We start from the raw sequence: 23,124 nt of genomic DNA on the forward strand, positions 1-23,124 counted from the left end.
AAAGGCTGGCTCCAGACAGCCCAACAAGAAACAAAAGCCAGAAAAAACAGAAAACAACCCGACCAGGGCGGGCGGCGGGGGCCCAGGAAGGAGGGCCCGAAGCAAAACAAAACCGGAGCACCAGAAGGCCAAAAGACAAAAACAAAAAAACGAGCCCAAAACCAAAAGAAACGAAGCACACCACAACACAGGAAAAAACAGAGTCCAAAACAGAAGAGTTCAGGGGGCCGGCCAGGGGGCCGACAGCACAGGAGTCCAAAACAGAAGAGCTCAGGGGGCCGGCCAGGGGGCCGACCGTGCGGACGGCAACGGCGGCAACGTGGACACAGTTCGGAGGGCCGGCCGTGCGGAAGGCAACGGCGGCGACGTGGACACAGTTCGGAGGGCCGGCCGTGCGGAAGGCAACGGCGGCGACGTGGACACAGTTCGGGGGGCCGGCCGTGCGGAAGGCAACGGCGGCCACTCAGGCGATGGCGATCCGGACCAGGCGAGGCTGCAGAGGCTGGACCAAGCGAGGATGAAGACTCGGATGAAGCTGGACCAGGCGAGGAAGAAAACTCGGATGAAGCTGGACCAGGCGAGGCTGAAGACTGATGAGGCTGGACCAGGCGAGGCTGAAGACTCTGATGAGGCTGGACCAGACGAGGCTGATGATGATGCTGAAGGCTCCGAGGCTGGACCAGACGAGGCTGATGATGATGCTGAAGGCTCCGAGGCTGGACCAGACGAGGCTGATGATGATGCTGATGCTGCAACAGGCGATGATGATGAGGCTGCAGCAGGCGATGATGATGATGAGGCTGCAGCAGGCGATGATGATGATGAGGCTGCAGCAGGCGATGATGATGATGAGGCTGCAGCAGGCGATGAGGCTGCAGCTGGCGATGAGGCTGCAGCTGGCGATGAGGCTGCAGCTGTTGCTGGCTGGACGGGCTCCTCGGGCCCTCCAGCTGACGAAGCAGGAGGCTGGACGGGCTCCTCGGGCCCTCCAGCTGAAACAGGAGACAAAGGCCGGAGCGGTCCCTCGGACCCTCCAGCGGAGACACGAGACAAAGGCCGGAGCGGTCCCTCGGACCCTCCAGCAGAAGCCATCACAAAGCCAGCAGGCATGGATTCCTCTGGCAAACATGAAGGCAACTGGCGATGCACTGAGCACTGGCTCTGCCCAGGCAACGCTGACATGGTGCAGTTCTCAGGTGGCGGCATAAACTTCAGGGGTCCAGAATCAGCCGGGGACTGAGACCTAGCCTCTGGGGAAGCCCTGGAGCGGCAAACTGTGCCAATGGCGGCTGAACCATGAAAAGCACCTTGAGGTGAAATTAGACTTTCTCCCTGCATGGAGTGAATGAGTGAAACCGGTGATACTGGAGCCAGAGCTACGGGTAGCGGGGGCACTGGAGCTACTGGGGCCTGCGCTACAGGCGGCACTGGAGCTACTGGGGCCTGCGCTACAGGCGGCACTGGAGCTACTGGAAACTGAACTGAAACAGGTGAGTGTTTATTTGACAACCGAAAATACAAACAGCAATGGTGTGGGTACCATGAAACAGGAAAACCTAAACTGGGTAGAACTAATAACACAAACCAGAAACGAGGATGCAGGGAGGTCCGGGGAAATACATACGGGAAGACGCAGGGAGACCGAGGGGAAACAACACAGACGAACCAGCAATTACTAAGACAGAAAATACAACCACTCAGAGAACACAGGGAGATTACACACAGGTGGAAAACACAGCTGGGAGTGATTAACATAACGAGACTAGGGAGGCAACTGAAAACACTCACATAAGACGCAGACCTTCACAATAAAACAGGAACTTGCACATGAAGGGACACAAACTAAGAAACGCGGACTAGATACAGGAACACACGGGCAGAACAGAGTAAACACTAAACAGAGGAAGAACAGAACCAAAATCGAAGAGAAAACAAATGCTGGGTCAAAAGGACCCAGGATCATGACAGTTACAGGTCTGTGAGAGCCAGATTTTCCTTGTTTGAGGTGACCAAATACTTATTTTCCACCCTAATTTACGAATAAATTCTTTACAAATCCTACCATGTGGATTCATGGATTTTTTTTTCCACATTCTGTCTCTCACAGTTGAAGTGTACCTCTGGTGCAAATTACTGACCTCTGTCAACATTTTAAGTGGGGGAACTTGCACAATCAGTGGCTGACTAAATACTTTTTTGCCCCACTGTAGATATTAAATTACTAGTGAATATATAAAGTTGTTTTTTTTCCGGTGGTTTGACAAAATTGTCCTGAGTGTCAAACGGTTCAGCTGAGGAAATGCAGACTGCATGCTTGCATCCATGACTTCATTGTACTGACTCACATTTATTTTCACTCTGAAAGTTTTCTGCCCCCAACCATAATTAAAATGCTTTTTTAAACTTATTTCCCTAATCCCAACATTATATTACATTTGTTAAAGAATCTGATTTTCATCCAATAAGGAAGACAGCTATGATGTGACTTTGTAAACAAAATAAAGTTCACACGTAACACACATGATGCAGACATTTACAGTTTTAACCATTTATTCCGAGAATAGTTACATAGTTACAGAAAAACAATGCTTTCTTGGTTCTCTAATGGCTCCTGTCAGCTTTAGTTACAAAAACAGTATTTATGTAACAACATGTCAAAGAAACATTTCTGCACCCACTGGAAATCAGCACTAGAGGAATTCAAGATCTTACAACAGCTTGTGAACGGTGTGGCTCTGTGTGGTGCTCACATTGTGGCAGAACCATTTTGCATAGTAAAGTGTTTTAAAGTGGAATCGTTACGAGTCTCGAGAGAACTAAACGAGCTAACTCGTACAGAAAGTGGCAGCAGGGCAGGTGTGTAAAGCCTTTAGGAATAACAGTTTGGTATCAACCTCGTCTTTAGTGCTTATAGAAAAATGAATGTGACCAAAACTCCTGAGCAGCAGGAGAGATTCAACAACCCAAAAATTTAAAAGGAAGACCGTCTATGTTACGCTAGCCTATTAGCAAAACTCCAAACGTTTAAACTCACCACAAATTTAATAACACATTCAAGTTGTGTTAGCATTCACCACAAACGGCTCAGAAATGGATCCAAGGAATTAGTATGGGTGCACATCTCAGTATGCTTCACAACGAGTTTAAAAGTGTGTAAACATTACAAACATGTTTGTGAGGTCCCACAACAACACTGACTCGCACTGCTTGGCCAGGTTTCAATGTTTCTGCAGGCGAATCCGCCTTCAAACACTGTTCTTATGGAAATACTTTAAGCAATCCAATCTATGTGTTTGTGTATGTAGACTTGTGACTTTCTGTCACCATTTGTTTAATTTATTTCTTACCCACACATCTTCATGTCCATGACCATAACCAATTAAAATTTATGTCTGTTTCACAAACTGCCATTAAAACTATTCTGAGCTGGATCTGTCATTGTTGACTAAAGACAACATATTTATTGCTCTGTTATACAGTATCTATGACAGAAGACCCTGCAGATGTAGATGTTACAATGGGATTCGTTGTCACTAAGCAAAAAAAGAAAAAAAAATATCAGTGAGAGGTTGAATTAAAATAAGTCATTGAGTCTGAGGTAAAAATCTATCCCACTCAAAGTGCGTCTTGTATCACAGACTAAGATAAGGTTGCTACAGAGACAGTAAAGCTAAGAAAGAGGTTTCAGAGTGCAGAGAATGAGGTAGAGGTACATCACAAAACACCTCAAAATCTACTGTATTATACTACCATGTAATACAGCAATGTGAAAGCCAAAGGAGCTCCTCGGGTCTATGCTGGAGTGAAGGCTAGAAGAGCTATCTAACACTGCGCTCTCCTTCTAAAGTTGCTGTGTTGTATTTTGCTCTTTTCCTTCAAGCCCCATGGCTTTATTCATTTTCTGGAGTGACCAGTTTTCACAAGTCAAGTCAAAAATCCCAGAAGTTTCCCAGGAGTTACAGGGGCTCCGATCAGCCAACCACAAGCGTCTGTCCAACCACAGCATCACTCAACACTGCAAAGAGTCTAACACACTTCAGTGGCTGGTTTGGGGAATGGTCTCCAGATGCTAATCAGAGGTCCTTCTGCCATAAACAGGTCAGTGCTGCTTAGATATGACCCGATACACATGATTCACGCTGCACCATTCAAAAGAATACAGAACCATCCTCAGTATCTTTTCAACATGGATGACTACACGTTACCACATAGATGCGCTTTTCCATCAGGTGCTCTTTGGATTAATCAGGAACAAACGGCCAATAGGATAGTGTGAACTCCCTGCTGAAGGGTTGTGTGGAGCTGATACAGGCCTGCTACTTTTCCTTTAGAGCACAGAACTGATCATATGCGCACAGTGTTTCTCCAGTGCGACACTGATCACGACCCCGAAACACCTCCGACCTGTCAGGACACTGACAGGAAGAAACTCTGGGGGTGTCCTGTTGTGTCTGGCATTAGCATGTTGGGATGCCTCGGGCCCCGTTGGTTTTGAGAGGGCCTCCATGAAACCAGACGTTGGGAACAGTGCTACTCACTGTGCTGTAGAACTGACCTCAATGTAATCAACATTAATCACTTCACCTGTCATTGGTTTAAATCAATGTCTCAGCTTCAGTTTCATGATTGTGCTTCAGTGTTTGGACAGAGGGGGGCACTTTCCCATATGATATTAATGCAGCCTGGAATATTGTGTCAAACCCCACTGAAAGCAGAAGACTCAGTTGCTCAGCTTACATGAGATGAAAGTGGTTCCAGTAAATTTCCTTCTTGGTGTGAACTTTCAAAAGCGACCCACAAAATAGTTTTAGAAATCAAAGTGCACTTGGTGTACATCATTGTTAAGGCACAAGGTTGCACTGGGAGGTGAATGTCAACCGTTTACAGCTACTGCTATCATTAGTACAATGATTGAATACTGGTACAGTAGAGTGCAATGACAAACAGTAACCTGTGCCACAGTCACAGACCTTACACAATTAAGGAAGAACAGGCCTATACTGGGAAGGATGGGAACAAAAGTCCACCACTACAAAACAGACGCACAGTTTCATGCCCAGGTCGCTCTCAGAGAAACTATGTGCTCCATTCGTCCCCAGTCCAAAGCACCACAGTGACTGTGTTGGAACTACGTGGAGTTGGAAGTGCGTCATTGTGGTTTGACTTGCAGACTGGTCCAGACTGTTTTGGAGTGAGCAGTCTGTGACTCTGTGCTTAAATTATGATTGAAGATTCCTCACAATTCAGCTTGTCAGGGTCCGTTTTTCCACTGGAGTCGATACCTGTGTAGGACACAGATGTAGGGACAAAGAATTAGCAGGTCAGCATAAAGGAGCAAAAGTCATTTCAGAAAGAACAAATCAGTAGCAAAAGTAATAATACTGTCACCATAATGGGTCACTGGACCCAGTGGTTTGAGATGTAATATATTTTGATGTTTATGTTTACGTTCATTAGATTATCTAAGTTCATTTCTGTATTACCAATGTTGTCCTGTTATAGTTCATCGTTTCTTAGATTCCTCGGTGTTTAAGTCTCCCTCACCCTTCATGTGTTTCATGTCTGCATCTCATTACGTTTCCCGTTTTATTTTGAAGAGGTCTGGTGTCCCATGTTCATTGTGTTTAGTTTCACATCCCCTGATCTCCTGTGTGCATTTGGTCTGCGTTTTCATTCATTCGTTGTCAGGTTGTCTGCTGAGTTCTCATCATGTCCACACCTCCGTGTTTTTCCATGCTCAGGTTTTTAATCATATTCAAGGTTTTGTTCTTTGTTGTGTTTAGTTTCTCCCAGCTTAGTTCTAGTTAGTTTCGCCTCAGTGTGCATCTGCCTTTTTGTTTTGTACCTTTCCCCGCCACAAATAGACTGCTTGCCTTTTGTTAAATTATAGTTTCGTTCCAAGTGTCTGCATTTGGGTCCTCTTTCTCCCTCCACACAGTCTGCCAGTGCAAATCGTGACAATTATACTGATTAAGTCATCAGCAGAAATATACAACATCACTTTGTAATCTAAAAAGTACAGCGGAGTGAACTATCACGTGAGTTTAAGTTAAACATCTGCAAACCTATTGAAATCACCAGATCTTCTTTTCCACAATGTACAATAAAGGTCACAAGATTGAAACATTCGCATGTTTATTCGCATGTTTATTCCGTCAGAGGATAGACTTTAAAGTTCTGATGCTGGCCTATAAAGCTCTGAATGGTTTAGGGCCAAAATACATCAGAGACCTCCTGACCCAGTATGAACCTTCCAGATCCCTCAGGTCATCTGGATCCGGTCTTTTATCAGTTCCCAGAGTCAGAACCAGACACGGAGAAGCTGCATTCAGCTTTTATGCTCCTTATATCTGGAACAAACTCCCAGAAAGCCTCAGATCAGCTGAAACACTCAGTTTATTTAAATCCAGGTTGAAGACTCACCTATTCTCAGCTGCATTTGAATAAAGCACCAAATCCACACTTTTAAGCTTAAATTTAAAAACTTACATTAACTACTGATTTTATCTACTGTTTGTTTGTTTGTTTGGATTTTATCTACTGTTTGTTTGGATTTTATCTACTGTTTGTTTGGATTTTATCTACTGTTTGTTTGGATTTTATCTACTGTTTGTTTGGATTTTATCTACTGTTTGTTTGGATTTTATCTACTGTTTGTTTGGATTTTATCTACTGTTTGTTTGGATTTTATCTACTGTTTGTTTGGATTTTATCTACTGTTTGTTTGGATTTTATCTACTGTTTGTTTGGATTTTATCTACTGTTTGTTTGTTTGTTTGGATTTTATCTACTGTTTGTTTGGATTTTATCTACTGTTTGTTTGGATTTTATCTACTGTTTGTTTGGATTTTATCTACTGTTTGTTTGTTTGTTTGTATTTTATCTACTGTTTGTTTGTTTGTTTGTATTTTATCTACTGTTTGTTTGGATTTTATATACTGTTTGTTTGTTTGTTTGGATTTTATATACTGTTTGTTTGTTTGTTTGGATTTTATATACTGTTTGTTTGTTTGTTTGGATTTTATATACTGTTTGTTTGTTTGTTTGGATTTTATATACTGTTTGTTTGTTTGTTTGGATTTTATATACTGTTTGTTTGTTTGTTTGGATTTTATATACTGTTTGTTTGTTTGTTTGGATTTTATATACTGTTTGTTTGTTTGTTTGGATTTTATATACTGTTTGTTTGTTTGTTTGGATTTTATATACTGTTTGTTTGTTTGTTTGGATTTTATATACTGTTTGTTTGTTTGTTTGTTTGTTTGTTTGTTTGTTTGTTTGTTTGTTTGTTTGTTTGTTTGTTTGTTTGTTTGTTTGTTTGTTTGTTTGTTAAGTGGGTTTAGAGCTCTGGGTAGCTCCCCAGCTGGGTCTAGACTGGGTCTAGAGAGTATTTTAAATTCAGGGAATTTAAAATAGAAAGTAGCTCGTCCACAGAAGGACTGGTAGCTCCCCTTACGAAAACGGTTCAGATCGCGCGAACAGGTGTGAAATGTGTGTGTTTAGTTAGTTTGTTTGTTTGCTTGTTTTAATCAATTTTAAATCATGCTTTTTATTTGTTTTTGTTTCTAATGTCTCTGTAAAGCACTTTGAATCACCTTGTTGTTGAATTGTGCTATACAAATAAATTTGCCTTGCCTTGCCTTGCATGTTTATTCGCATATTTATTCGCACAGCCAGAACAGGTTGGAAAAAAATTAGAAAACACAAACTAGTTTAGTCAAGCCCGCCAGGTAAGACTCGTTTTCTTTTGAGTATAATTCCAATATAATGAATCCACTAGAGGAAAATTATTTGATACTCGTCTGAATTTGTAACTTTGCTTACTTCCAAAGAACAGTCTCTAATTTTATAGTAGTAGAGACAGAATGTCAGCCAGACTATTTGGTTTCTTGGATTACACTCGACAACTTGAAGCATCACCTCCCTCCACAGATTTCCTGGGGGAGGGGGAGGCTAAGCCACTCGATGACATTAATTTTCTTTAACCACACCTTTGTTGCCTTGGTGGTATGTTTTATTATTATTATTATTATTGTAGGGTCTTTACCTTTCTATATAAAGCGCATTGAGACGACTCCTCCTGGGATTTTGCACTATATAAATACAACTGAACTAATTGATGAGATCAATATCTCAGACATTTCATTGACTTGAAGCTAGAATCTGATTAAAATGTTTCTGAGCAGTGTATTTCTTCCAGTTCTGAATACTCGCACCAACAGATCTTGCTAATTGTCTGTAGCCCATTCCAGCATTGTGCAGGTCTCTTATCCCTAATGTTCATTCCTGATCTCAACGTATGTGTTGAGATCAGGAGTATCTGACTGACAATCTGTAATCTGTGTATTGCATGGGTACACAGCCAATCAGAACTCTGGCTACTTTATAGAGGATCAATTACTGATTTTACTCAATGACGTACAAATCAATCCATAACTTTCAAAATAGATTTTCTGGATTTTTGATTGATATTCTGTCCCTCTCTATCAAAATGAAACTATCAATATAGAGACTATTCATTTCTTGACCAAACTTACAAATTCAGCAGCAGATCAACTATTTTCTCTCACTGTAATATGTGGCATGCAAAATGATTTAGATCTCTTCTGAATCAAACCCTATAACAGAGGCGTTTCGTCTGAAGAGCTCTGCAAACTACTATAACGAAAAGAAATGTGCACTGCACAGGGATGCTATAGCAAAGGCACTGAGGTCACTGGGTGCAAAAGTAGAATGGTGCACATTTGTATGTGTCTACCTGCAGTAAAAATGACAGCACTGCCGCACACAGCCATACTTCCTGCTGTTGGATGTGTCCATGTTTGGTTCAGAACTGCTCTAATAATAGCTCACCGGCTGACATGCAACAGCTCAGGCTGGCAGCGCTTTGTTCCTCTTTTCATATGTTGCATAACATCACAGCACACGCTATGGACAAAAGTGGATCAGCTTAGCAGGACGCACACGTCTGACATGAGCAATAAATGTAGTAATACAAAGGGTATAAATGGGGGAAAATAGACAAGTACAAACACACAGTGCTAAGTTTAAGATGTAAGATGCCTAAATTATTTTACTTTGTATAGAGAAAGAAAATATTTCACAAAAACTACGGGAGTAAAAATAGCATAATGGAACATAGAACAATGTGCATCCATAATGCCCGGCACAATGTGCAACACTTTCAGTCGCCATTTATTTTTCAGATGTTAATTTGTCATATTTTAATATACTGTAAACATTTTTTGGTATAAATATGTTTTCATATAATATTTAGCATTTTAAGTGTATTTTTTCTTCTTCGCTGTCTGATTGGAGCATGAGGTGCTGCACAGAGGTTTTCCCTGTGTGTTTAATCCACACTGGAAGTCAAATGAAGGTAGCATCGCTAGTTTTAAACAGCACATTGTGTTACCATTAGAGAAATCAACGCTTTAAGTCTAGTTAGTCGTGTTTTCTCGTCCTGAAACTAGCCGTCGTTAAACTAAAAAGGTTAAAAATGTGAAACTCCACTTTCACTGAATTCAACATGTAATTATTCTGTTTAACGTTCTTTATAAGCAAGTGTAATAAAGAAAACAGGCCAGGTGGAAGCTCAGTATATCCTGGACAGAACTACGGCCTGCTGCCTCCTCTTGTTTTATAACTCAAAGGCAGACTGCCTCATTAAAAAGCAGCAGTGGAGACCAGTATCTTACAGGAAGTGGTAGGACTGCCAGAGGCAGCAAACACACACAGCAACTTTCTACTCTTACTTATCACTCCAAGCAGTTTAGACTACAAGCCAGATTTAACCATACATTCATACACTGCTTTATCCTGCACACCTTATCTAAATCTCATTTATGGCAAATATAGAATATTCAAATTAATGTCGTCATCTATGGGGTGTGGGAAGAAACTGCCGTATCTGGATGAAATCTTGACACAGAATGGCCAACGTTCAAACCAGGAGCTTTCTGCTGTGAGAGTTTTAACCACTGAACCATGATTTGACCACAACAAATATGTTGTTCTCTCATGAGCAGATATTTAGGATGTGAGTGATGCTAATCTGACCTTTAATGCTGCAACCCTGTTAAATGTCAGGACAAATGTTAGGAACTGTGCCACAACACAAAGAATGAGGGGACACAAACAACAGCTATGGATGAAACTGAAAAAGAAGCACATGATTTCCAGTGTGCAATCCCAACATGACAAATCGTAAATGGACTAGTATTTATGGAGCACTCCTCTACTTTAACTGATCACCCAAAGCTTTTTTTCATATGAAGTATTGGGAAAAGAACACTCCAACCTTCTGATTGGCAGATGATCTACTCTACTTCCTCAGCCACCTTACAGCAGGTATTACAGTCATTGTTTGTTATTTTATTGTGAAATATGTGTAGTTCTGTTCCAACAAAGGTTCAAAACCCAAAGATATCAAACCATGTCAAACCCTCTTCCTGTTGGTCAAAATCCTCACTTTCTGCTGATCAAACGGTTTCTATTTATTATTTACAAGTCAAAATGAAGTTAGCCACAGTTGGCAACATTTAACCAAAGAGAAATAAGCAGGAGAACAAAGCATGACAGCGCCACCACAGAGTTGTGAGTCTGTGGTTGATGGCATGCAGACTGTCAGCAGATTAACATCATGTAAAGAGCTTACACACCATTAGATCCAACACAGCTGCTGTGAATGGAGACAGCAGAGTGGAAGAGATGTGGCTCTATGTTATTCACTGTGAGAAAAGGTGGTTTGCTGGGCTGTACAGGAAGGTTGCCTATCGTAAATTATAGACATCCAAGCCTAGAAGCAGGGGTTGGCTTGAGCTTTTAGTCTTTTTGCTTCTGAATACACCACAGAACACGGTGAGGTGCTTCGTTGTGATCACTTGTGTAAGAACTGGTTTTTGCAGTTCTTCCTCAGAGCCCCGAGGACCCAAAGGAAATATTTACAAGCGCTGCAGCCACTCAGCTAGCCTGTTTTTACAACAATGTTACATAAGAACAAACCAGTGTGCTCATCACGCTTTCTCCCAAACTCTCGTAAAGACTGCTTCTCAGCATTTCTCAGCCGCCCTGTAATAGCCCACGCTTTCTGAGCCCGTACATAACATGGCATACTGTGCCTTCAGGCTGCTGTCCACAATCAGCATCCTCTCTGTTTTAGAGTACTAAAAGCCATATGAAGAGTGAAAGCATCAAACGCATTGTCTTTATAGCACATAAGCATTCTTGTGTCCGTGGCAAGGACAACATGCTGAAAAAGCTCATATGAAATCAAAAGAATTCCTGAAAGTAAGGACCGTACGTGTGTGCAGTACAGAAGCTTACACTGCTCTGGACTGGATAGCAGTGACACACGGCTGCACACAAGAAGACAAAATGTTCCTGACCAAAGCTCCCATAAGCCATCAACCAAAAGCAGCACTCTCATCTCATTGTCCAGCAGAGGAGCGGGTGGGGGTGGATTAGGGGATGTCACGCACAACGCACATGGACATCAATGCTGACTCATGTCACTAAATATTCCACCCCGGCCATCCGATGCCACCTTTCAAACTATGTCCTTTATGAAGACAACACAAAAACACATGTATCCATGTTGTATGTTACTGACCACAGCGCAAATGACACGTGGGTGGAAACATTCTTACACACCCGCCTTGTGCATGTTAGTAAATCAGAATCATTCTCTGCATACGCCACATTTCTCTATACAAGGAAACATGCATGCAAAGCGCCTCATATACACAAGCATGTTTTCTCTATACCTAATGTTACTTGGGGTTCATACCCACAGATGTTTGGCATGCAGGCACTGAACCGCCAGCCTTCCACTTAGCAGGCGAGCTGCTCTACTTCACCTTCAGGGGAAACTGGAGAACGTGATGATCATGTTGTAAGACAGAAGCCTGCACTATAATAATATTTAATAATCTATATTTGTTAAATTGTCCTATAATGATGATTTATAGTATTCTGAAATGTCATACGCCACACAATGCTCAGAATTAGAATGAAAGTAATTAATTGCACATAAAGAAAACCAGATATAAAGGGCTTAAACCTTTGAATTTAGATTCAAAGGGCCACCTACACATTACACTCACAGGAGCAGTCCAGCCATAAAGTTCCTGATGTTCAGTTTTTGTTGTTACTCAGCCCTCTCAACTTGTAAAAGTAAGCGTGCTTGATTTTATCCACCTGTAACAACAGAACTGAAAACAAAGTACTAAGATGGAGCATTTTTAAAGAGAAGGAAAATGCCATGAATCTCTCCTTGTATCTGACAGCCAACAGACTGTATTCTGGACTGTCAGTGTAATCACAAATGAGAAGACTCACTGCACACATAAGAAAATGCTCATTTGAATCACACAAGGAGTGATTTGCCTATCACACATGACTGAGCTGGTGGCTTGTTAGCCTGGACTTTCCAGTTTCTGGCAGCCTAAGTGAGCCTCCCAGGTATTTACTATAAGGTTGGAGAATATGTAACAGTTTTCCAACCGACAGTCGTCAGTCCAAAAACCGACGATTGGTGATAAATATTTTGATTTTTAACTGACTTTTTGTATCTGTTGTTTGGTCTGTAAGCAGATAAGGTTAGAGTGGAAAAAAGAAGAAAGCTTCTCGTTGTTTCCCTCCGCACCATTGTGGGTTTTTATTTCAATAAAATCTTTTTGTTTATTTCTGAACGTAGGCTGCTGCCGTTCTTTTTTTCTGTTGTGAGTTTAAGTAAACAAACGTTTGGGCGCACTCTTCAGCGCTATCATTTTTCCCATCGACTGCTTCGGTTAGCTTCGACCAACATTATTAGCAAATTTACTCATGGGCAAATAAATAAATCTCTTGTAAAAACCATCAGTGAAACGCTCAGCCTATCATCGATATATCGTCCAATCGCCCAACCTTCATTTACAACCATGTTGTGCGTCAAACACGACGTGGTTGTAACAATATTGTTGTTAAGTTGAGAAAATTTAAGTCGCATCAAGAGCATTTTTTCCTCCTCTATGATCTCCAGTTACCACACTGCTGCATCCAGATGAACTCATTCAGCAAGAAAACGCTGAGCAGTAATTTTACTTTGTGTTTTTCGTTTACTCTCAGTTACTTTCCAAGTCTGTGCTCATCACTCAGTACAAATGACTTGTATACAGGCACATGCAGTTTTCAGTTTTCCAGAGCTCACATTGCAAAGCTCATTTACCTGTACCCACGCACGCACACGCGCACACACACACACACACACACACAAGCTTTTTATTCTTTCTACATCTCATTAATAGAAAATAAGACATCATCGTCGTGCTGACTGGATGAGAGATCATAAGATAGCCACAGATTCAACACATTGTGCTTTTCCTCGTTGGTCTGAAATTGGTGAGTGTGATGGTTTCTCCCTCAGTCAAACATGTCCTGATATCCAGTAAATATGCACAAGCAGCAAAAACTACAGCCTCCCCTTCTCTCTGTGTGCTTACAAACACTAATCCCTCAGGGTTTTCCACTGAACCACAGCCATGCTGTGAGCCGTTCCTGTTGCGTAACATGCTATCCAATCATGACACGAGAGAATGAGGCCAGTCTGCGACAGGAAGCTAACATGCAGTGGCATCTTCAGGTCTGAGAGACCTTACGTCACAGAATGAGGTCTGTGACAGCGAACAGTACTGTGGAGCTGAATGCTTAATCCAGGCAAGTGGAGAGTTCAAGTTCAAACAAACAGGAGAATGATTTAGGTCGCTGAGCATCGCCTGAACAGCCATTTGATGCACTACAAAAGGTTTTCATTCTAAACAATCTCACCAGGACATTTTCATGCACACACTGCCGCAAAAGTAGTTATTCTATCCTGATATTATGAATAAAATAATCCATAATTTTACAATGTTGTCCTGATATATCTACAGTGGGTAGGCTACAATGCTGTCCTGTTTGCAGTGCACGACAGGGCAGGAATATGGATGTTATCCACTTCCAAAACAGGAAAAAACACAGTCTGTTCCTTTTCATGTAAGCTTTCGTATTAAAACAAACAAAGAAGAACAAAGCAGTCAGTGAGACTAAACTACAGTCTCCAACACTTTTGCAGTGCATTGGTAAGGCTTGATGCAGCTGCTCTCTATGCACTGTTCTTCAGTTAATATAAAGGTCACTTGAAGTGTGGAAGTCTGCAGCGAATAAATGGACTGGTTCTTATATGGCACTACTCTACATGAGTACTCAAAGCTCTTTGTACATCCACTTAGTCACACCCATTCAAACATGCGTTTTTCAATGAGTAAGTGCTTCCTATCTACCATTCACAAATATCTGACATGCGAACTGAAGCAGTCAAACCTTCGCATTAGTAGACGAGCTGCTTGACTTCCTGAGCTACACTGACTGCAGAAAGTTGGCGACCTCGGCGTATTATGCACCGTAACATCGCCTGACCCCGCTCTGTGATTTTACGTGGCTTATCACTTTGTGGCTGAGGCACTGGCATTCCCAGTTGCTTCTACTTTGTAATAATAACAACAAGCAGTTGACTGAAATTCTCAAGAGCAAAGACATTTCACAGCTGGATTTGTTGCACAGGTGGTGGCGCAGTGTCACACTAGGATTCACTGAGCTTCTGGGAGCAATTCATTCTTTCACACGTTTGTAAAAGCAGTCTACAATCCAACGTGCTTGATTTTACACACCTGTGGTGATGGAAGTGACTGGAACACCTGAATTCAGTTATTTGAATGGGTGAGTGAATGAGTGTCTTCCAGTTAAGGTTTAAGCATCTCTCCACACTGCTAACAACAAACACTGTCACAAAGATTCAGCTACTGAGTAGGGATCAGCAGGTTGTAGGATTAGAAAAAAAACAAGGCTGATAAGGATTACCAAGCTTAGGAAGCTTGATACTGTTCTGTACCTCTTTGTAGAAATATCTCAGGCCAATTTTCTGATTAAAATTGAATTTTAATGTTTAAACTTTTTATCCCTTTTCCAGAAAAACAACTTGCATAAAATTTTGCCTAAACGTTGTAGTCAATACTTAAGGCTAACAAACTTTAGGCTGTCTGGATGGTTACAGCACAACACCAAACACCACGTGCCATGCTGCAGGACCATTAGGCAGCCATTGGCACTACCAAACAATAATCAGGTCTGTCACATTCATTCTGCACATTTCTTCTCTCTGCTCCAGTCACTCGCTTGCCATCTTGTCAAAATTGCAACTTTATAAGCTTCAATAAATGAAGATTACCCACCAGCAAAAGCTCCTTCGTTGGCTCTACTCCTCCCCTCTTCAAAACCACCCCTCAAATCAGGCAAGTCTCCTGAAAAGCTGGCTTATCTTGGTGCTGGGTTCAGAAGTTACATCACTACTCTCATGCTCCAGTCAGTTCCCCTGAAAATTAACAGTCAAGGATTTCTACTTGGATTGGAGCCCCACCACAGTGGGCCCTAAAACGAGAGGCATCAGCTTTCAGCAGCCTGACAACACAGCTTAACGTATCCAACTGTGCTACTGATACCAGGATGCTAGCTGCACCCTTGACCATTCCTCTGCTTCTATATCTAGGTCCAGGATGTAGATTTATCCAACGCAACTGGTCCTGGCCTAAATGAAAAAGTAACTACCTAATGCTGGTTGTGCAAACCTTGGCTACCAGAAGTTCAATCAAGGTTTTTGCGATAAATGTCTTTCACTTTGGAGGAATTTTAGCCAAGTTTTCTTTGCAGAATTTTTTAAATTCAACCACACTGATTTTCTAACATAAACTGCCTGTTTAAGGTCACCCCAAAGCATTTCAATAGGATTTTAATGCTGGACTTTGACTATAATCTATATTTTGAGGGGGTTTATTTTTGGGGGGGGGGGGGGGGGGGTCACTCTGAGGTAGACTTCAGGTGTCATCGCCCTGCTGCAAAAACTGGGCTTCAGATGGCTGCACATTCTCCTTCAGGATGTTCTGGTAGAGAGCACCATGCTACTACCATGTTTGACTGTTGGTGTTCTTTATTTGAAATGCTATGTACGTTTTTATGTCAGGTTTAATGGGATGAAAACTTTCTAGAAAGTTCAACCTTTGTTTTATTAGTCGACAAAATATTTTCAAATATCTTGTGGCTCACCCAGATGTTTTTTATTAAGAAACATCTGGAAATGTGAGATGAGCCTTTGCATTCTTTTTGGTCTACAGTGGTTTTCAGCTTTGCGATTTTTGCTCAGTCTCTTTGTTATTGTTGAATTATGTTCATTTGTAGACATTAGTTGTTGGCTTATCTTTGTCTAATATTAAAATCTGTTTGATGCCCTGGTGTTTCCCACTGCACACTGATCACAAAGGCACATAACCAAGTATGAAAGAGCTGGGTAAAGTGGTACGAGTTAGGGCTAAAGCAGGGAACATTGTGGGGTTTTTAATCATTTTCAGAATAATCCAAAGTGAGATTTACATATCACCCTCTTCAGAACAACACTGAGCATAAGGTCAGGCCAAGTTTTCACTGATCATAAATAAGCCAGGCTGTGTATCACGAGAGGTTTATTGAACAGTCTCTGTGGTGATAAAAACTGAAGTCAGTGTTTTCCAAAACTGTCAGGTGTGAAAACAAACCACATAAAACACATTTACTGTACAAATGCCAAAGATCCAGAAGGCTTATTCAACGCTTTCTGATTCACTCTCACACTGCCCCCCCTCTCCCACACACACACACACACACACACACACACGCTGTTTGCCCTCAGGCCAGGGTTGTACCCCGTTTGGTTCCCAGTACTGATCACGCAGCAGTCTTCCTGAACCACCCTCTCCTCTCCCCTGAGGACATGGACACGCCTCCTCTCACCTACCATAAACGCTTTTGTATTTGTTCGTTCATTTTAAGCAAGACTTGTTTTGTCAAACACGATCATTTAAAATGAATCCCTCATTTTGAATACGGAGATATTTTTACCTCAGTTAATCCTGCAGTGACGTGCGAAGCTCTGGCAAGACGTCAGCAGAAGTTGGGTGTATGTGAAGTGAAGGGACAGGTCTAGGATGTCACCTGAGGCTTTGGTTCCCATGGATCAAGAGATCAGCAGAGGACAGAGATAACTGCTTTTCTAATTCATTTTCAAACGCGTCATTATAATTAATTATAACTTGGCTCTTGGGTTATAGTTAGTAACAAAAAGCCTGTACCCAAGCCCACTGTGCTTTTTTTCCCCAAATTCGTCAATTCGTATTTAATGGCGAGTCAAACAAAATTCCATCACAGATAAAAATGTTGGTGACCCTTATGTTACGTATGACAAACGCAAGCTGTACCAAAGCAATGATATCAACAATACTGACAGGGAAACTTTTCTATATGTATGTGGCACTAGGGCTGGGCGATATGACCCAAAATTCATATCTCGATATTTTTTAGCTGGATGGCGATATAAGATATATATCTCGATATATTTTTTTAAAGCCATAAAGTAAGAACAAAAAGAGAGTTCTTAGTCAAAGCTGTGTCCCAGATGTCACACAGGCACTTTTATTAACATAGAGCAGATGTACATAAAATTTACTCAAAAATAAATTATGAGCATTTATTAAATAATAATGCTCCATAAATAAAAGAAAACAATGTTGTTTTTGTGCATAACAAAAAGCTCACAATTGTGCAGTCAAAATGTAAACTAAAAGACGCTGAGCACAATAACAAAGACAGATTTCACAGCTGCTCTGTTCCCAACTTGTACTGCGTGACTGACAGCCTGGAGTTTGTAATCCGCTTCGCAACCACGTCTCTTAACAGGTGCCATTTATGGTCCTTATACACAGTAGGGTAATATTACGTTGAAGCACAGTACGTATCACTCCGCGAGGCTCAGCCGTAATGCTCCGACAATCCATCAAGCGGTGCAGCTCCGTAGCTTACTAAAGTCGTACTAAAACATTTTTTGACAGATTGCTGAGCGCCGTGTTCCACATAAAATCGGTTCGCGGCCATCAAGCACAACCAGAATTCATACATAAGGCGCGCTGTCAACTTTTGAGAAAATGAAAGGATTTTAGTCCGTGCAGCACCTCTGGGCTGCATGGCGTTAGCGTGGTTAGCTCGTTAGCGTGGTTAGCTAGCTAACACGTTGACGCCGTCCAGCCCCACGCACGGGGCGATGCGCAGTAACTCGTTAACGGAGATTTGCTGTGTCCATCTTGTCGCTTCCTGCAGGTGAAGCGATGGGGGAGGAGGGGGAGTTGTGTTCAGTGAAGGAGAGGAGAGGCCGAGTAACGTTGCGTAAAGACGAAAGTGGACGAAAGAGAGGCAAACTTGCGGCTCCACAAGTATAATTATAACGTAACATAGACTATATCGATACAAAGGATATTGTCACATCTTATATCTCGTATAAAAATATATCGATATTTTTTAAAAACTCGATATATCGCCCAGCTCTATGTGGCACAAAAATAGTTTGCCCTCTGCAGACTGCCAAATACATTGTGACAAATAACTAAGTCAAAGACAAAATTATGAATTCATTATTTTATTTTTAATCAGATGCTGCCTAATTTGTCTTTCGTCCCACAGAAATGGTCCACAATCTACTCGATCAATCTTCTAAGACAGGGGGTCAGCAACCTTTAAGACCCAAAGATCCATTTGGACCCGGGTTCAATGTAAAGAAAACACTGGGAGCCGCAAATACTTTGACATCTAAAATGAAGATAACACTGTATATATTGTTTTTTACCTTTATGCTTTGTGTGAACAACTAAGGTGTGTTGCTTATGAAATCCATGAAGTGCTACAAAGAAAATGACTTTTTTTTATTTATTTAACACATTTTGAACTCTTAAAGAAATATAACAAAAGGAAAGACACCCAGCTGAACTAAAATGATCCATGTCGCAAACAAAAACTGTTGTGAGCCGCCACCCTTATATCGCCTTTGGGCTTTTGGAGCCTTGACCTGACTTTTTAAAAAAAAAAGAATAATAATAGGAAAAAAGCACTATGCTGCTAAAAAATAAAAAATAGATATTTGCAAAATTCTGCCTAAATATGTATTTTACCACGTTAGTGTGTGTAACGGGGTGTGGTCTGCAGGGGAGGCAGACGCACCTGAGCGGCACATTAATGGACATTAAGAAATGGACATTTCTTAACTGAAGGATTGTGTACTGTAGCAACCAAGATATAAGTAAGCTCACCTTCAGTATGAAATGGACTGGCATTTCTGGCCTTATTGACCACTCAGCAATTTAAATTCCCAACCACATGTAATCATCGACTCATAGTTCTTTATTCTATACGATTTAAGCACTTTACCGTCTCTTTCCCACAGCATGTATTAGGTAAGTAAATGTTAACCTCTGCCAGGCCTCTGGTGAACTCTGATTAACAAATTAAGTTTAATTTAACCACATGATAACAACAACAATTAATCTTGGCATTACAGTTCTTCTGTTACAACATTTTTTTGTTAATGTGCTTCCTTTCCTAACAGACAGATGAGGTCATGGTTTATAAAGACATGAATCTTACCTGGGAAGTTGAAAGGTCCCTTCTTTGAGTGGTAAGGGAAATAAGAGGTTATAGGAGGTGCTGTCTGTCAAACAGCACATGTGACTTGGTCCATCCGCACCTCCAGCTGGAGGGCGTCCGGTCGGTCCTGAGGGTTTACTGCAAGCATCTCGTGGAGGAGTTTCTTCTCCTCCTCAGACATGGAGCTTCTGGCCTTCTGAGGAATATGGAGCACCATCTTGGGGTTCTCCAGCAAAGCCTCCCCAACAGGGACAATTTCCGAGCCTTGCCGAACATAAGTACCCAGCAGTTCACGCTTGGACTCTGCATCAATAAAAGTAATCCTTTCGATCATTGCCCAGATGATGATGCCCAGAGCAAAGATGTCAGCCTTGGCTGTGTAGTGACCCTCCCACACCTCAGGAGCCATGTAGAAGTCCGAGCCGCAGGCTGATGACAACCAGAATTTGTTTATGTTGACCGAGCTGTTCTGGATGCTCCCTCTGGCACCTGCTCCTGCTATGGGATGTTCTTCACCGTTTCTGGAGGTCAGACCAGCACAAACCTTACTGAGTCCAAAGTCAGCCACTTTAAGAATAGGAAAACCAGACTTCTGTGAGATAAGAATGTTGTCTGGTTTAAGGTCGCGGTGGACGATACTGTTCCTGTGCAGGAAAGCCACAGCACTGGTCAGCTGGCGCATAAAGTTCCTGTTGGTCTGGGGATCAGGCCGGCGGGACAAAATGTACTGGTTAAGGTCCCCACCGTCACAAAACTCCATAACAAACCAAAGGTAACATGGTTCCTCCGAGTAGCCCAGGATACGTTCTCCTGCAACAACAAAGGGAGCAGATATGAACAGTGGGATGAAGACTGTCAAACACCGAAATGAAGTCAGCTGCTGAGCAGTTAAACCCGGTCGTGCTCCCTGCCGTGACAGTGACCAGCATTGAAGAAAAATCCGTCATTGACTCAAACAAGTCACGCCATTTCTTTCTCCAGGAAAGAAAATTTTAAAAGTCAACTGCAAGATTCTGGTAAAAGCTACTGTTATGGTACACTGTGGGACCGTTTAAAGAGGAAGGGAGGGAAAAGTACTGCCACTGGTTTGTGATTGCATGCAACAGATCACAATCTGCTGACACATTTAGCTGCGCCACTCAAAATAAAGCTGTGCTTGAGGTTTCAAACTTCTAATCATTATTAAAGCCAGATCAAACTGGGTACAGAGGTTTTTGAAAACTACTTTGAACAAAATCTTGTATTTCTAGTTCTTAAAGAATTGTTACAGTATAGACAGATAAGACTTATCAGTTTACATAATGCCCAAATGATCAATATACTGTAGCTGCCATACACCAGTATTAGCTGACATTCTGTACAGGTCCTGGTAAATTACCAAATCATGCTCCTATTGACACTGGGAGTTATTTACTTTCTCATCACTTCAAAGACTTCTGTCCACAATGATAACATTGAATTTGCTAGATTTTCACAGGCATTAAGCAAAGGCTGCACTCAGTTATCATGCTTGTGTCATGATCACTGACTGCATTTGAAAAACTTGTTAGGTGGATCACAAAAGCTGATGGGCCAAAAAGATACAAATCAAATCCTTCTCAATGTTTCAAATCTACAAGCGTTCTTTGTCATTGCTTGATGGATCCAAGAGATCCCAGCTTAGGATTAATATTTCATATTAATATTTTATTCAGAGAGCCTCAGTGGTGACACTTACATAACAGGCAAGCTATTAAAAGAAAACAAGACTGTAAACTGGGCCTGTTCAGAACCCAGCTTTTAACATCAGCATTAAGATGTTAGATGATGTTAAATTTCAGTTTGTTGAAGACACATTTAAACATCACTAAATGTATCTCTGGGCTGATGAATGTAAACAAACGATATGATAAATAGGTTAAAATTGCACTGATCATATTAAGTTAAAAATGTAACAACTCTGCCATTGACAGTGCACTGTAATATTGCTATTTAACATGTCACATTTCAGTTAACAAGGGCAGGCTGTAAGTAGTACACTGTGTTCTCTCGTGAGCAGGGCAGCACCGTGTACTTTTCTGTGCCTTCTATAGGTAGTAGTGGAGTGACGTCACGGCAGGCTGCAACGAAGTTGGCTTTAAATGCTCTTTAGTGAATGAAACCTGCACCTTTTAACTTATGTCTACAGCACTTTGGTGAACTCAGCAGCATTCTCTTATTTGTAACGGAGTGTAAAAATTCATTGTGTCAAATAGAATAAATAATAAACCAGGCTCACAATACTGCTAACACTGCCTATCAGTAACTACCAAACTTCAGCGGTATTTAAATATGGCCTTTTGTCGTTTCTCATTCTGCTTAGATCTTGAATGAGACATCTCAGATGAGACATCGAGGCTTTAACACGGTGCACCGTAAAGTTTGCATTTCTTAGGCCGGTAAAATCACCACGACACAAGCTCCAACAGCAGCTCCTGTATTTTCATTACTGTACTGGTGATACTGCACGGCTAACAGCAGCGTGTGTACCTTTGAGTGAAGTCTCCACGAGCCGCAAATACTGCTTGGATTTCTTGTTTCCGTGGCTCATCTTCTGGGCCAAACCGTTCCTCTGCAGGACACACTCTTCCAGCTGGACTACATTCTGGTGTCGGTTCTCCAAGCTCGTCAAGGCCCAGAATTCGGCTAGCGCCAACTCCACTTTCTCCGGGGCGTCACACTGCAGCCTCTTCACCGCTACCCTGGCCCCTGTTTTCCGAGCTACAGCCTCGTACACCACCCCGTAGCTTCCACGACCGACCTCTCGTAGCAGGCTGTACCGGGGAGCCACGACTAAGTGGGGCTCCAATAGGTCACTGCGGAGGAAACTGATAGGGAAGCAGTCGTAGTCGTCCTCTTCCCCCTGCACGAGCTCTTTACGGTTGTTATCGTCCAGCGCTATGGAGCGCAGGACTTTGCTCATCTCTCGTTTCATCTTTCCGGCCACACTCCGCCTGCAGCCCCGCACAAAGCCGCTTACCTTGCGTCTCTTCCTACCGTCGTTAGAATCCATAACTTCTTTTTTGTTAAAAGTAAGCATGGAGGCTGGACGTCTTTCTTTGTCATTACTCTAACCCTGCACTACGCTACGACGTCCTTACTTCTATCTGCGTGCTTTGATATGTAAAAAGTCTGCGTGTTAACAGTGAACACAATCGTGCCACATCGAAGCTGTAACAACTTCTTTGGCACGATAAACAAAACGTTCCAGCTCGAGAGAACAGAAGGCGTGGCTTAGCGTGCAGCTGCGGCGCGCTGATTGGTGGGGAGAGAAAGTAGCTCGCGGAGATTGAGCCAGCATGCTGGATTTGTTTTTATTTTCAGATGGGACGGTACTCACGCGTGGGGCTGCTTATTGATAAGGCCGTGAGCTTCAATTATTCGCCCTACTCATACAGAGGGACCCTGTGGCAGATCCACGCATGAGTATTCCGTGTTGTGGCAGTACGCTAGTTTATGTTTTATCACGAACTGAGCATAGATGAAAAAACCAACACGTTTATCTAGTTTACTATCTGAACGGGGTTATTATGGTTTTGAGATTGAACCCTCAAAAGCCTTGCAGCCATTCTATCAGTGGTAGTGCTCGGTTAG

General features: G+C 42.1%; 1 protein-coding gene across 1 annotated transcript; it reads right to left on the bottom strand.

Moving 5' to 3' along the window:
- Nucleotides 1–2,532: 2,532 nt before the first annotated feature.
- stk35 (serine/threonine kinase 35) lies at nucleotides 2,533–22,730 on the bottom strand. The gene is made up of 3 exons (XM_026154073.2): nucleotides 22,021–22,730; nucleotides 19,513–20,322; nucleotides 2,533–5,282 (listed from the first exon to the last, which is right to left on the bottom strand). Exons 1-2 carry the CDS (start codon nucleotides 22,568–22,570, stop codon nucleotides 19,580–19,582), a joined length of 1,293 nt encoding a protein of 430 aa, XP_026009858.1. The 5' UTR covers nucleotides 22,571–22,730; the 3' UTR covers nucleotides 2,533–5,282; nucleotides 19,513–19,579.
- Between the last annotated feature and the right edge of the window lie 394 nt (nucleotides 22,731–23,124).

This window comes from Astatotilapia calliptera, chromosome 20 (genome assembly GCF_964374335.1).
Source record: "Astatotilapia calliptera chromosome 20, fAstCal68.1, whole genome shotgun sequence".
NCBI classification, from domain to species: domain Eukaryota; kingdom Metazoa; phylum Chordata; class Actinopteri; order Cichliformes; family Cichlidae; genus Astatotilapia; species Astatotilapia calliptera.